This window comes from Cheilinus undulatus, linkage group 21 (genome assembly GCF_018320785.1).
Source record: "Cheilinus undulatus linkage group 21, ASM1832078v1, whole genome shotgun sequence".
Lineage (NCBI taxonomy): Eukaryota > Metazoa > Chordata > Actinopteri > Labriformes > Labridae > Cheilinus > Cheilinus undulatus.
The window spans coordinates 32015093-32030592 of record NC_054885.1 but is presented as its reverse complement, the minus strand read 5'-3'; the positions used below and the strand labels follow the sequence as shown (position 1 = coordinate 32030592).

Sequence of the window (15500 nt, the reverse complement as noted above, 5' to 3'; positions counted from 1 at the left end):
TATGAAAGGTGGCAGCACAGCTATCAGTTTATAGAACAATTTACCTCTAAGTCAAACAACAGGGACCAGTCTCGGCCAGGATCCATGCCTGCTCATGATGTTACCCCAGTGATTAACACAGACTGAGCCAGACAGTGGAGGGAGTTTTACATCACTGGAGAACAACTCTCTCCTGACAGCCAGCTCTCTCACTGGCACAACAGATCTGGAGGGAGAGCATAAATCTTAGGAGGGGACCTGAATACCTGATGGAGGCCAGAGAGGAGAGGATGAGGAGGAGAGGGAGAGGGCTGGGTGATAACACTGCAGCTAACACATTTTATCCTTCACAAAGGAAAAAAAGAAGGAGTGAGAGTGGTAGTCACTCATTAATCTGACAGATAAGGATAAAATGCAGGCCTATAAATCTTTTTTTCTGCAAGCTCGTAAACAAGAGGCTCTCTTGCTAAATCTTGTTGTCTGACTAGTCAGAGCAGCAATAACCAACCCAAAATAATGGAGTCCTACAAGGAGAGCGTGTCTTACTTTGTGCATAGAACATAAATGTGTACTATTGAATTGTTAATCTGTGTGAATTACTAGAGCATGTTAATCCATGGTTGAACTGCACTGTACAAAATCTCAAATGTGGCCTCCAAGGAGGCACAGTCAGCAGCAATGGAAACAAAGAACTGCAATGCTTATCTTAAAGTACAGACAAATCTTATCTGCTAGGGACGTCCTGATTGAGTTTATTTTTCTAGTAAGAGATCGGCCAGTATCAGTACCAATATTGGCATATTTTCTGTTTTGTTAAAGCAGCCGTTTAGCCATTGGTCGGTCTACTTTGCTTTCTAGTGTACTCAGGGTGCAGCGTAACATAATTAAAGGAGCACAAAAATCATCCTTATTCAGTCAACAACATGCTCTTACTAACTTTGCCCAACAGAGCAGGACAAAAGCCTCCCAGGGAGCACTAAAATGTCCTATACAGGAGACCTGTTTCACTGCTGGGTAAGGACAAAATTTGATCATTCTTTAGGTAAATGTGTGAATTTATTAACACAATTATTAAGACGCTAAACATCATTAAACCACAGGCTTAAAGGGATATTTCAGTATTTTTGAGGTTGAGTCATATGATCAGTGTAGTTGACTCACTGGTTGTACTGGCCAGGAAGCTAGGCTAAACAGCTTAACAGATGGGTACAGTTTCCTTCTGGAATTTAAAGAGTTTTTGGTGAAAAATGGGCCACAAAAAAACGTTGGCTCAAAAGTATGCTCTATCAAAAAAATTTTTGAAGCATTTTATTTTTTCATTTTCATTTTTTATAGCCAGAAAGCCTCTGTGTTTTTGTCACTATTTTGCAATGCAAGAGCACATAAGCAGTAACTTGCATTGCAAAAGAGTGACAAAAACACAGAGGCTTTCTGGGTAAAAAATTAAAATGCTTCAAAAGTCTTTAATAGTGCATACTTTTGAACCAACATTGTTTTGTGGCCCTTTTTTTTTTTTACCAACACTCTTTAAATTCCAGGGAGAAACTGTACCCATCTATTGTGCTGTATAGCCTAGCTTCCTGGCAGTGTTAATTTTGGCAGCTATTCTTTTTATTTTAGTCTTGTCTTTACAAGAAATGTTTTTCAGTTTTAGTCCCATTTTAGTCATTTCTACCCTTTTTAGTTTTAGTCTAGTTTTAGTCAACGAAAACTCAAAAACATTTTAGTCTAGTTTAAGTCCATAAAAAGCCCTCACATTTTAGTCTTTACTTTTAATCCTGGCATTTATATTCTTGCCTAAATCTGATACCAAATCATGGTAGTGTGTTCTATGCACTTCTATGCCAAACCTGGGGTCCCTGCTTTCTACAGCTGAGAGGCAGAAGAGCAACAGCTGCATTGTTTTTTGACAGATTTACCCACGGAGGAGAAATATCATGGATTTTGAATTTCCATCGAAAATTACATTACATTTTAGTCTAGTTTTAGTAATCTTGGCGAAAACTAAACTTACTTTTTGTCAGTTTTAGTCCACACAGATTTATTTTTGTTGGTCTCAGTCTAGTTTTTGTCATGGAAAAAAGGCTGTCGACGAACATTTTTAGTCATAGATTTTGTCGATGAAATTAACACTGCTTCCTGGCCCATAAAACCAGTGAGTCCTTCTTAAAGGAGTGATGCTCACTAAAATCCCTGGAGGCTAATGCCACTTTGACTGCTAAGTACATTATACCACTCAACTTCAAAAATACTGAAATATCCCTTCAACAGGAATGCTTTTTCCATATAGTGTATCATAATGAAGCTACATGTGTCAGCAGACCCAGCAGTCTTTCCTTTGTTCTTTTCCAATCATTAAAGTTTTATGTGTGTTATAAGGACTGAAGTCTTAGGTCTGAACTACTTTTACATATTGGTTTTAAATACTGGTACTGGCTAAAATTAATGTGTAAATATCCTCAAGAATGTAATATAACCATAAGAATCAGCCAGTACCGATCAGTTGCCAAACAATCAGAGCATCTCTACTATCTGCAACCCCTTACTCAAACACCATTATTTCGCTTCCACTGAGATTGATTACGAATCAGCAAGCCTTAAAGGATGAAAAGAGCCATTAAGCTAAACATTCAGTTTCACTGGGGTAATTTGCATAAATGCACCAAATAAAAGCTGCAGTCAAGCATTTTAGAGGCACTGAAGAGGGAATACAACACAGTGAGGTGAGAGAAGATAAACCTGCAGGCAAATCTCTATTGGAGGGGGTGACGGTTGCATTAACTTGTAAAGCAATCGCTGGAGTTCAGAGTGAGGTAAAGAGAACGGGACACATTGAGGACGTCTGGAAGGCAATCTAATTGAACCAGGGAACAAAGAATTGGTAGGGACAGGGAGGAGGGGAGGATGAGAGGGAAAGATGGCGTCCGGCTGAGATAAAATCACACAATACCAATAACAGAGAGGGCAATAACGACTCTGACCCTTGCAAACCAAATGTGCCTGTTTAGTTACACGATGCAAAATGCTGATGATCATGACTGATGCAAATGCTTTCCAGCCACTTGTGAGCAAAGAGGCAGTAAAGGGCACTAACTAAAGGACTATAAGATGCTTTAAAAGATGTGTCAGCTCATTTAGGGATAACTGCAGCTATTAGTCTCACTGTTGCAGCCTCTGAGGTAGCAACTGCTGCTGACCTTGGAGCTTTACTACGAGGTATCAACAACAAATAGTGCAATAACTTAAACTGCAAATCAAAATATGCATCACTGGAAAGACATAGTTTAATCTGCACACTAAACTTACCTTTGAGTTGGTCAGCCACTACACTCTGTCCTATTCTCTCAATCACTTGGCCGTCTTCATGCTGGTAGCGATCATCCAGGAAGTTGGCCGTAGCTTGTGATAGGTGTACCTTCCCAGCCACGCCCAGCTGCTCCATAAGGTTGGCCAGGTTGACGTCATTGGACCAAACGTCAAACTTGAAGCGTTTCATGCCCAGGATACCACACAGTACCGTGCCAGTGTGGACGCCCACCCTCATGTTGACCATCTCCCTCTTCTCCTGGCAAAACTGTTCAATGGCCTGAATCATACCCAGGCCCATCTCCACGCAGCAATAGGCATGGTCTGGCCTGGGTTCAGGGCATCCAGCCACGCAATAGTAACAGTCTCCCAGCGTACTGATCTTTTCACAGCCAGTGAGCTCACAAAGTCGATCAAAACGTCCAAATAAGTCATTCAGAAGCCCGACGAGGGCGTGAGCGGATTTGTTGGCAGACATTTTTGTGAAGCCAACAATGTCTGCAAAGAGGATGCTGACTGGTTCCATCCGCTTCATGTTGAAGGGTCTGAAGATGATCTGGCCTCGAGGGATGGAGGTTTTCTTCCGTTTATTGTTCTTAGGGCTGGAGAGAGCTGCTGCTGCACCACTTGTGGAATATCTTTTAACAGAATTATCCCCTATTTCTTCATCACCCTGCTTCATCAGTTCATCAGCCACAATTCTAGGCATGACAGAGTGGATCATTCGCTCTTTCAAGGCTTTCTCCACTTCCAGATCTTTGCCATGCATGATTGCTTGTCCGACCTTCAGGAAGGTGCTGCGGGACCTCACCTCAGACATGATAAATAGGTGGATGCCAATTGCATGGGCACAGAGATGGAGTAGAGCTTTGGCTGGGCCCAGCCACCTTAAGGTATCCAAGTCGGACTGATAGGTTATGTTCCAAGTGTCTTCAGATTGTGTCAAGTGCAGCCAGCCAAGACTTTCAAAAAAGACAGAGTAGAGGAGTCCCATGAGGACAGAAGCATAAAGGCGCACATGCAGGACGCTGTAAAGCAACAGTAGAACCTCAATACAGAGGGAGAAGGTGCCTACAGGAGACAGGCAAGGAGACCAAGTGCTATCTCCTACAAGCTTTTCATAGGAGAGGTTGTATGTTGGCCCCATGCCGCTGTATTCTTCCAAGTCCAGCGTGGGTACAGGAGTCTCCGGTTCCCTGAAACTAGGGGTCTGGATCTGGGGGGCTAGAGTCAGGATGAAGGTTATAAGGATGAGCAGTAGAGACGCTTGGTTGTAGCAGCGAGAGTAAAGATTAGTAAAAGTTAAGAGGAAAAGAAGCAGGCAGAAAATGAGAAAGGATGCAGTAGGGATGAGAAAGGCAGTCTTGTCACAGCGGGACGGGTTTGCAGCAAAGTATAATCCCCAGAGAAGGCTAGCGACAATCAGGTAAAAAAGTACATATCGGAAACGCCGCTGGGTCTGAGGGAAGCATCGTTCTCTACAGGCCTCCTCCAGGATCGAAGAGTCAAACTTCGGGTCCCAGAAATGACCGGCAGACCTCTCAAAAAGTTGAGGCATCTTCCTTTGTGTTCGAAAGCTTTTGACCGCCGGCCTCCTGACTCCGGATTCTCCAGAGCTACAGCTGGAGGAGATGCTGTACTTGCAGTGCTTGGATCCCCCCATGAAGCCTCCTCCGATTGAGCCCAGAGGCCCGCCTCCATGCTTGTGTTTAACACTGCTGCCAATCCTCACAGAGACGCCTCCATCTCCACTTGAGTCACAGCTGACTTCTGTGTTGTGAGGCAGCAGTTGTTGATGCTGGGGGGAAGCCATGGTGATATTTTCTATCAAAAATCAAAGGCTATGCAGAAGGGACTGAAGAAAAATGAGATTAAGAAGTAAGGCAACTTATGGGGTCACAGTATAACAAGCACAGGGCAATGATTGTTCCAAAGAATTAAAACAACAACCTTGTTAGAGAAAATTCCACTGAGTTAGGTGAGGAGTGGCTCTTGGAAGCCCAGCAGACCTTTCAAAGGTTTTGAACAGTTCATTATTGCCCCTCTTGACGTCAATCCCTGCATTCCTCTACATTCCCCTCTGTTTTGACGCACTTGAGAGGGTGAGGATCACTTGCTGCATGCTCTTCTCCAGTCCAAGTCCCCTCAGCTGCTCATGCACTGTTGCACTCATTGGAAAATATGTGGGGAAAACTCACTGAATCACAAAGCTTATAAAGGGAACAGCAGAAAGGAAATAAAGAAGAGCTCTGATGTGTGTGGAGAATCAAATCCAGTCCATTTCACATATCCATTCAAGTTGATGCAATCAGTTCCACTGGAAATACGTAGCACTGCTTCCTGAACTTCATGATTTGTTTACAAATGTGAGCAGAACCTCATGCAAAAATCATCCGCTGCAGATTTTCCATAGGCGTGAGGTCTGCTGCTCATCTTCTTGATCCAAAACGGGCTGTTTTTGAATTGCAGTGTGCAAAGTATTTCCAAAATTCTGCCATCATGGCTTTTATTTAACCTCACTCTTATTGCTGCAGGGCCTAGCAGCGACTTTTTTCCTGGAGAGAGCCCTGTCCTTTCCTTGCAGAGTCTCCATCACCGATTCGTCCCAGAGAGGTGTGTGCAGGTCTGCAGGAAACATGCATGAGTGGTGTTCAGAAAAACACGTTTGGTTTGATTGCAACAGCTTGGTTTTCTCCTCCGATGCTACGCACTAAAAGTCTTTCTCTAGTAGAGATATGTAGCAAAGATTTTTACTGTCACATCCGTTGTGTGCCCCAAAACAAAATCCATTCTGTCAAATTGGTTCTCACGTGAGCAGAAGAGCTTGAAATATGAGGGGGAACGGGGGTGCATCCTTTAGAAGTCTACACGAGCTGCTGCTGAGTCCCTCCTTTCTCTGAAGTAAAGTTTGCCCACAGCAGATGAGCCCCACTCTAAATGGCAGACAGCGAAAGCCCACAGAGAGTGAGGCTAATTGAAAGGTCTCCACCTCCGCTCCACGCCCCCCTACACCAACAGTCCCACAGGTTAGAGCGGAGCGCTGCCTCGATCCCGCCACTTTAATTGAATCGCACGAGACACACGGGAGAATATCTTCATACCTCTGAATATTTCTGCTCAATTCCAGGACAGATACACCGGATCAGGGCTGCAAGCATCGTCCAGCTTTTCCGTCCCCTGATCGTCCAGAGTGAGATGAGCTTGTCCTCTCTCTGTTACCTGACCATCATTTCGCGCGTCACGGTGGCGTCGACACCTGCATGGAGATGTTGTTGGCGCTATCCAGGCGCGGTGGGGGACGCAGTGGCCGCAGCCGCCACCATCTTCTGAGCGCTTACAGGCGTCCAGCGCGAGAAGCGCGCGTGTATGAGTGTGGGTGTGAAGGCAGACGGAACGCGAAGACCGTTTCCGCCTTTCCTTTTCAAAATAAAATAACGGGTGCATTTATTTGCACAATACCACTGAACTACCATAAACCGTTGGTTACTGACAAAAATCTGTGTTAGCAGAGCACTAAACGCTTCCTTATGATCAAAATGTTGTGCTGTAACCATCTAGTTACATCTAGTTTTGACTCAATGTTTGATTAAAAAATGGCCCATGTGACAAAAAGTCCTGATTTATGGGGGGAAATGAGAAAGATAAAACTGCACAATACTGCTTGACATAGTTTTATTATTATGAAATGGTTGGCAATCACCTGGGTTCACTAGTGGGTTGAGAGGGGGTCTGGTGGGTTGATGCCCCCATGGTGTCCTAATGTTTGAAAAATCAAAGCATATTACCCTCTTGTGTAATTTTGTAGATTAACACAATAAAATGCCCTTTGAGAGGACAGAATAATCCAAAGTGGCTAATTTGGCGCCCTCTATCTTGACAAAATTTGACAAAACGCTGTCTTTGGTGCCCTGTAGAAAATGTGGCTAAATGATCTCCAAGTGGACAAAATTTGATAGAGTCACTCATACATGTCATCTGAGAGGAATATTTGATAAATTGTTCTCTTTGGTTCCCTTTTAGTAGACAAACTGGTTAAATAGCCTACTCTCTAAGTGGACAACAATCTGACACAGTGTCCTCTGCTTTGACAAAATTTGACAAATTGCCCTCTTTGATGCCTTCTTGGTGGGCAAAATTTTGGCTTTCTGCCCTCTTTGTGTACAAAAAAATCAACAAAGTGCCCTCTCTTTGAAAAAAATGGCAAAGTGCCCTCTTACGTGCCCTCAATCTTGACTTAATTTGTCAAAAATGGCCTTTTTGGTGCCCTTTAAGCAGATAAAATTTGGCTTCATGCTTTCTAAGTGGACAACAACTTGACAAAGTGCCCTCTATCTTGACAAAATTTGGCTTAATACCCCCCATGTGGACAAAAAATGACTAAAAAGTCCTCTTAAGTGTCCTCTGGGGAGAAATTGACAAATTGCCCCTAAATATCCAGGGTGCACAGATGGCCCATTGGAGGTTGCACCCCCATTTATGCAGGCGTCCCTTGTTCAAACCAGATCCCCCTTCCCTCATGTCTTCCACACTTTCTCATCTGTTCCTGGCTCCATCCTCTCAAAAATGAAGACATTAAATCCCAATATAACTCTTTAGAAAAACACATTTTGTAGTAGGATCCAATGTTTTGGAGGAATTGCTCTGATATTTTTAGAGATTTTTTTTTTTTAATATTTGGGTAATAGGAAATTTTGGTGGAGGGGATGTCTTCTGACATTTTCATAAATTTCCATAGAAATTTCAGTGAATTTGTTTGGAAATTTTTCCATGAAATTTTGGGAAATTTGGGAGGATATTCTGAGTAACTTTCATGGAATTTTCAGGGAAAATCTTATTCAAATCTTTAGCCCATTTTTCAAAGAATGAAACATTAAGGAAATATTTAGGAAATTTTGGGGGTTTATGGATTTTTTAAAATTCATACATACATTTCTGGCAATGTCTTGGAAAATCTGGGGGATGTTGTTTTGGAAATCTTTTGTAATTTTCATTGAAATTTCCAAAAATTTACAGAATATCTAGTGGCATTTAGTTCACCCTTGTTCTTATTAAGTTTTTGTGGTCCATCTTCAGAAAAATTACAACACAATATTTAGCATTTTAAAAACATTTTCTTTGTAAAATTCATTTCCTACCGGTGCAGAATTTGTGATTTTGTTATTCTAACCCCAAGTGGTGTGAGAAACTAAAACATATTCCAAACAAAATCTTGGATCTAAGGAGATTATTGCTCCTAAATTCTGAGCCCAATCCTCCTAAAATCACGTTTTTAAACTTCTAAATACATTTTTGAAAAACTTCCTGCTTCCGTTTTGGTGAGTGCCGTTAACTTGGCGCTGCTGTCCGTCTTGGTTGAGTGGAGGGAAGGAGAGAGGGGTTGCTTGCTGATGGGAGGGGTCGAGGAGAGCTACGTGCACGCACTCGGTAAGGACTGAGAGGTAACGAGCACGTGTTTTGGTAAGGGTGGGGACGTCTGTTTTGTTACCGCAATGAGCGCACTCACCAAGACCCTCCACCCTCTCCTCTTTACCTCGTCTAAACCCTTGGCATGAAGAGTGAACTGTGGGCTTCACAGACGACAGAAGAGGGGAAGATAGGATATATATGGAATATACTGTAGTTATAGTTTAATGAAGGGAGTCAAAGTACCCTTCAGAAACCCCCTCAGAATATGAAATTACAATATAAGTTTTAAGGGTTGAATATAATTTTCAGCACTGAACCAGATTCTCTGTTTTTTCCAGCTCTTTTATGACTAATCAGAGATTTTTAAAGGGTCATTCTACATTGAAGTGTATTTTTCTTAAAAAACAAACAAACAAAAAACAGCTCCAGTGCCTTCACAGTTACACAGTACAAAAGCATGAGTGAAGAAGAGAGAAATCTGCATCAGTGGTTCACAGCTAGTATGCAGAAACTACACCTTTTTAAATGAGAAATCCTAATAAAATGTGCAACAAATTTCAACCATTATAATTTATTTGATGAAAAATGTTGCTGGTTAGACAGGGGTGGAATGAGAGAAAACAGACAGAACAAATCATGTTTGATACCTGATGCCCCCTTTAGTGACCTCAGAATAAACAAAATTAGACAAAGTGCCTTCATTGGTGCCCTCAGAATTAACAAAATTAGACAAAGTATCCATTTTAGTGCCCTAGAAATGATTGAAATTAGACAGTGCCCACTTTATTGCCCTCAGAAGTAACAAAATTAGACAAAGTGCCTTCATTAGTGCCCTAGTAATGATCAAAATTAGACAAAGTGCCTTCATTATTGCCCTCAGAATTAACAAAATTAGACAAAGTGAGTTCATTATTGCCCTCAGAATTAACAAAATTAGACAAAGTGCCTTCATTGGTGCCCTCAGAATTAACAAAATTAGACAAACCGCCTTCATTAGTGCCCTCAGAATTAACAAAATTAGACAAAGTGCCTTCATTGGTGCCCTAGTAATGATCAAAATTAGACAAAGTGTCCATTTTAGTGCCCTAGAAATGATTGAAATTAGACAGTGCCCACTTTATTGCCCTCAGAATTAACAAAATTAGACAAAGTGCCTTCATTAGTGCCCTGGTAATGATCAAAATTAGACAAAATGCCTTCTTGAGTGCCTCAGAATAAATAAAATTTGATGTGCCCCCTCTTCTGTGCCCTCAGAATGAACAAAATTTGACAAAGTGCCCACTTTAGTGCTCTAGAAATGACACAAATTAGACAAAGTGCCCACTTTATTGCCCTAGAAATGAGTGAAATTAGACAAAGCCCACTTTATTGCCCTCAGAATTAACAAAGTTGTCAAAGTGTCCTCTCATGTGCCCCTTGAAATTATCAAAAATTGGCAAAGTGCCCTCATTGGTGCACTAATAATGATCAAAATTTGACAAAGTGTCCTCTTTAGTGTCCTCAGGATTCATAAATTAGTCAGAGTGTCCTCATTAGTGCCCAAGAATGATCAAAACTTGACAAAGTACCCTCTTTAATACCCTAGAAATGATCAAAAATGGATAAAGTGCCCTCTTATGTGCCCTAGAAGTGATTAAAAAAAAACTAGAAAAAGTTCCCTCTTTAGTGCTCTAGAAATAATCAAAAATTGACAAAGTTCCCTGTTTAGTGCCCTAGAAGTGATAAAAAGTTGGCAAAGTGCCCTCTTACATGCCCTCAAAATGATCATAATAAAGACAAAGTGCTCTTTTTGAGTGCCCTAGCAATGATCAAAATTAGACAAAATGCCTTCTTAAGTGCCCTTATAAATAACAATATTTGATAAAGTGCTCTATTTTTGGCCCCCAGAATGATCAAATTGTGACAAAGTTCCCCATTTTGCATCCTCTCTGAAATAATTAATACAGCAGTTGCCCTTTGAAATTTTTCTGCCCCTTCCCCTCAAACATGTTGAGTCTGCCACTGGATGAAGGATTTACTTGATATTAAAAGTGTGTGATTGCCTTTGCTTCGATTGTGCAATGTTGATGTCAAGTCACAGTCAGTCGTGTTGTTAACAAATCTAAAATTGTTGCGAAATAAATCAAATTATAATGAACAATCAGTGAAACATCCACTAAAGCTATTTTTGGGAAAGTGATCATGTATATAATGACATGTATTAAAAATGTTGAAGCGCTTAAGTTCGATTCTGTTTTCAGATGAATCCAGGCAAAAACGATCCTAGTAAAATCTGGGAATAAACCTTTCAGAGAGACACTCTGGGTTTAAGTCAGGGTGTTTCTTGGGGAGTTGTGGAGTCAAAAGTAGAGCAGACAAAACCCACCACACACCCCTCCCTATTTCCAGTCACGACAAACTGTTGGTGCAATGCAGCTACTGAATCAAAGTATCCTTTAAAAACCTGTAAGTGTAGACTGGACCTGTCAAGAGAATTTAGACTCCTATCCACAGGGGTTAGCAGTGAGATAAGAGAAACGGGCACCAGTGTGGGCAGAGCTTTTGCATAATTAAGTCAAAGTGAGGGGAAAAGGAGGAAATATCTGTCTGGGAAAGGTTTTCATCCCTGTTCTCTTTTTTTAATTCTCCCTGATTTAGCCAGAGGAAAAACAGTATCACTACCTGTTCAATCAGATGTTTTTTTATTATTGATCAATCCTCAAAAATTCCATCAAGTCAAATTTCATACCAAAACAAAACAATTGTTTTTTCCATTCCAGATTTAATTCACAGATAAATGAAGAGTCCTGATACTTAAATACACCCAATCACATCCACGCAGCTTCATTATTAGTGGAGCTATCATCCTACTACAAACTGTTGCCATAATGAGTGTTAGTCTGTGGTCTGTTTAACTTTTTACACTTCTACACAGCACTATCTAGTGGTCAAGACCTGCATCTGCAGTTTAAATCTTACTAAACACCTATCAGAGCTCTGACACAGAAGAAAAAGACATAAAACAAGGTCATGTAAGCAGGTTTGAGTTTGTTTTGTTAGTCTTATTTTCCTTTTCACTCTGATTTAGATTTTATCCTAAGAACACAGAACGCTGGGGGGCTTATGAGGGAGGACAGAGAGGGGACTGGAAGTGCATTTATGCTTAAATCTTAATTGGTGCAAGTTTGTTGATCTTTGAAGATTTTGGTCTTTATGTTGGATATTTGGGAAGCCTATAATACCTCTCATGTCTGTAGAAAATATGTAGCTGGAGCCCACAGCTGGTTAGCTTAGTTTAGCCAAGAGTAAAACAAGAGGAAAGCTCGCCTTAGTAACATCCCTTTGTGCATCGTCTTCTTACCTTGACATCCTAGCTTTTCTGTTCACTCTGTGTAAAAGAAAAAGTAGAGTTAAACTGGTTTGTCATATGGTTGTTGCTGGGGGATAGAAACTTCCAAGAAAATTTGCTTCCTGGGGCACAAAGTTATCTCTTACTTAGGGTTTTATTCCCTTCCTCCTCCCCCATGTCTCCCACACTGCAAAAAACAAAAAACAAAAAACAAAACAGATCTAAGCACAGGTGTTTGTCTTATTTCTAGTCATAATAATCTAATTAGGCGTATTATAAGACAAATTCACCTGCAAAATCTGTATAAAAGTATCAAAGTATGAATTGAGAGAGCAGTAAGAGCAGTAATGGATGATAGACAGGGCGCCTTCTGTATGCTCTGGGGCAACAGCACACAAAAGCAGTCAAACATTTGGTAAACTTAAGGAACTTTAGAGGCAATTTGTCATATTTGACCTCTCACAGGGCGCTAAAGAGAGCAAACTGTCAAATTTTGTCCACATAGAGGGCACCAAACCAGGCACTTTGTCAAACTTTTGTCCTCAGAGGGAACCTAACAGGGCAATTTGTCAAATTTAGTCCACTAAGAGAGAACTAAAAATGATTCTTGTCAAAAATGTGTCCACTTAAATGGGACTTAAGAAGTAATTTGTCAAAGTTTGCCCACATAGAGAGCATTTATAAGAAGGCTCTTCTTCAACTTTAATCCCCATGAAGGGGACGAAAAAGGCAGTTTGTCTAAATCTGACCACTTAGAGGGCGCTTTGACAAGTTTTGTACACATAGAGCAGGGGTGTCCAAATAAACTGCGGCCCAGTTTTGATTGGCCCGCTGCAAATATGGAACATGGAGCTTTTGCTTGGCTCTATTGTACTTCTTAGTTTCAGTACAAGGCAGTGCTAACAGGCTAGCCCTGTAAACAAACATTTTGACAAGAATTTATAGATGTTCTTATTAATTTGTGACTACACTCAGACGACACTGTAAATGGTAAACGTATTGGCAACCAAAGTAGTAATTGTATCTTGATTTATAAACAGCAGCACCAATAGTGTTCCAAGTGTGTAGCCAGAGCCAACCAGGTCCCCCTGAAAACTGACTAGACTCCCCAAAATCCTTAAATTGATTGGCTATTTTCCTTGTAAACCACTAACTAGCCATGTGAGCACACTCAATCACTAAGAATATCTTAGTCTACATTAGACTGGTTTATAACTTTACATCCATCATCAAGGTGCGGTATAAGAAAGTGGCCCCACAATTCTTTTATATTTCAATATCAGTGAACAAAGTTTGGACACTCCTAACATCAAGGGAACTAAGGAGAGCAAAACTAGCATTCATATGATGTTTGCATTTGTTGCTTTTTTAAATCAAAATTTGTACTTAAGATTGAAAAATAGTGCATAGAACTACCTGATGGAGAGGCATACCTCCAGACCCTCAAAAATTTGGGCTAAGATATCAAACACTTCTGGCTCCACAAGGGGTTAATGCACTGTAAGCCACTCACAGCTGGTAGGAATAGTAGTATTAAGTTAATTTTCAAACTCAGTAATGCTGTTACAGTTACAAACATTTTAAAGCACACATAACTCATTAATCCAAGAGAAATATATAATATTTGTTGTAGACTAGTAGACTAGGTTATGACTCTACAGAAGCATCTTGGGAGAATTAATGTCATGCATCAGATATGAGCTCTCTGTCTTTAGAATATCCACTTTATAATCAGTCTAAAGGACAAGAATATCAGTGAGCTGTAGACTATGCACAGGGAGGTCAATTTAATCGGCTGCCAAGATTGTATTTCTAGTTTCATAAAGCACCAAGACAAACAACATGCTTCTATCAATAGTCACCTGAGGGCACAGCACAGCAAACACTGCTAAATCTGTATGTTAATATGAGTAATGGAGCAAAAATAGCAATGCTAAAGCCTCTTTCCTAAGTATGTAGTCACTTTTATAATGCCATATCTGACCTGGAAATACAGTTGCTTGGTACTACTTCTCAGTAACTTGGCCATCATTGGATATAAATCACAAAAATAAAACCTGCTTCACTTGTAATAAGAAAAAATCTGCCAACATGGTGAGCAAATCTCGCCTGTTGAGCAGCCAAAGTGAGATATACTAACTACTTTAGATTTTATATCGTTTTACAAAACAGTGGATAAGTTTGATCCCGCAGGAATGATTCAGGCCCTACTGTTGTTATTTTATAGCTTAGAATAAGATTTTTATCTGGACTTTGTAAGTGAATGAGTTTACTTAGATATCTTGACTAGAAATTAAACAACTAGTCTTCTTAGATTTGTGTTTTTGAAATGCACCTGAGATGTAGCACAGCTGCGCCGTGGACCCATCTGTGCATCCGTGCTTCTAGCTCTTCAAGTAAAGCCTTCTCTCTCCTCTTTCCTGAAGTGTTTTAAGAATGGTTGCATTCATGCTAAAACTGATTTCAAGCCCACAGGCAACAGGACAGAGGGTTGACGAGATGAGAAAGCCGAAACTTGAGAGCTGAATTGAGTTTAATTTGTCTGCGTTGTTTTAATTAAAAGTATGGTGAAAAATGTTAAACTACTTTGAATAATTTTACCCTGCCACACTCCTGGAGGTAGGCTTGCATAAGAACTTGCAGCAATTATGTTTCAAGGTAAACCATACTGGGATGTAATGGTTACTGTTTGGGGTTTCTGTGTCTTTCCACATGAGGGATCAGCTCATGAGTAGTCCATGAATTCCATAAAAAGCAGTAAAAATATGTTTTCTTAAAGTGTAATTATAAAAAATCCTGTGTAGCCCAATAAAAGTTCAATGTTACAAAAAAATGGAGCCGCAATCTCTGTTCCATGATGCTATAAGTTGTCTTTTGAAAATACAGAAGTGCATCTCTGACAACACAGGATTCATCAGGCTGTTCTAATGGAATTAAATGTTTGAGCAATAGAACCGGAGAGACACACACTTAAGGAATCTGAATAATCAGATTAGACTGGTCCTCAAATTCTGACATTCTGAGAAAATGTACTCACATAAAGAAGGCTTAGCTTGGTTACAAAACTTCTGACAACTCAATTTCAGACAGGTAAAAATCTATACATCCATCCAGCATGCATTAATGCATCTGTTCATTCATTAATGGATCAATCCATCCATCCTTCCATCCATCCATCCATCCATCCATCCATCCATACATCAGTTCAACTATCCTTGCATCCATGCATCCATTCTTGTATGCATTAATCCACCCCTGCATCCATCCATCCATCCATGTATTCAGCCATGTATTAATGCATCTGTTCATCCATCCATGCATCCATCTATCCTCCATCAATCCATGCATCCAACAATTAGTCCATTTGCCCTTGCATCCATCAAGAGATCAATCCATCATCATTCATCCATGTATCCATGTATCCATCCATCCATCCATCCATCCATCCATCTATCCATCCATCCATCCATCCATCCATCCA

General features: G+C 40.6%; 1 protein-coding gene across 2 annotated transcripts in view; it reads right to left on the bottom strand.

Moving 5' to 3' along the window:
* Positions 1 to 6639, bottom strand: part of LOC121529451 (adenylate cyclase type 9-like) — a 65318-nt gene extending 58679 nt beyond the window's left edge. Inside the window, exons 1-2 of one of the 2 annotated variants that reach the window (XM_041817323.1) lie at positions 5236 to 6639; positions 3286 to 5140 (exon numbers count right to left, since the gene is read on the bottom strand). In XM_041817323.1, coding sequence (XP_041673257.1) covers positions 3286 to 5098 — 1813 coding nt within the window. In that variant the 5' untranslated portion in view covers positions 5099 to 5140; positions 5236 to 6639. Of the gene's footprint in view, positions 1 to 3285 lie in introns of both variants that reach the window. The other variant, XM_041817322.1, reaches the window with a different exon arrangement.
* Between the last annotated feature and the right edge of the window lie 8861 nt (positions 6640 to 15500).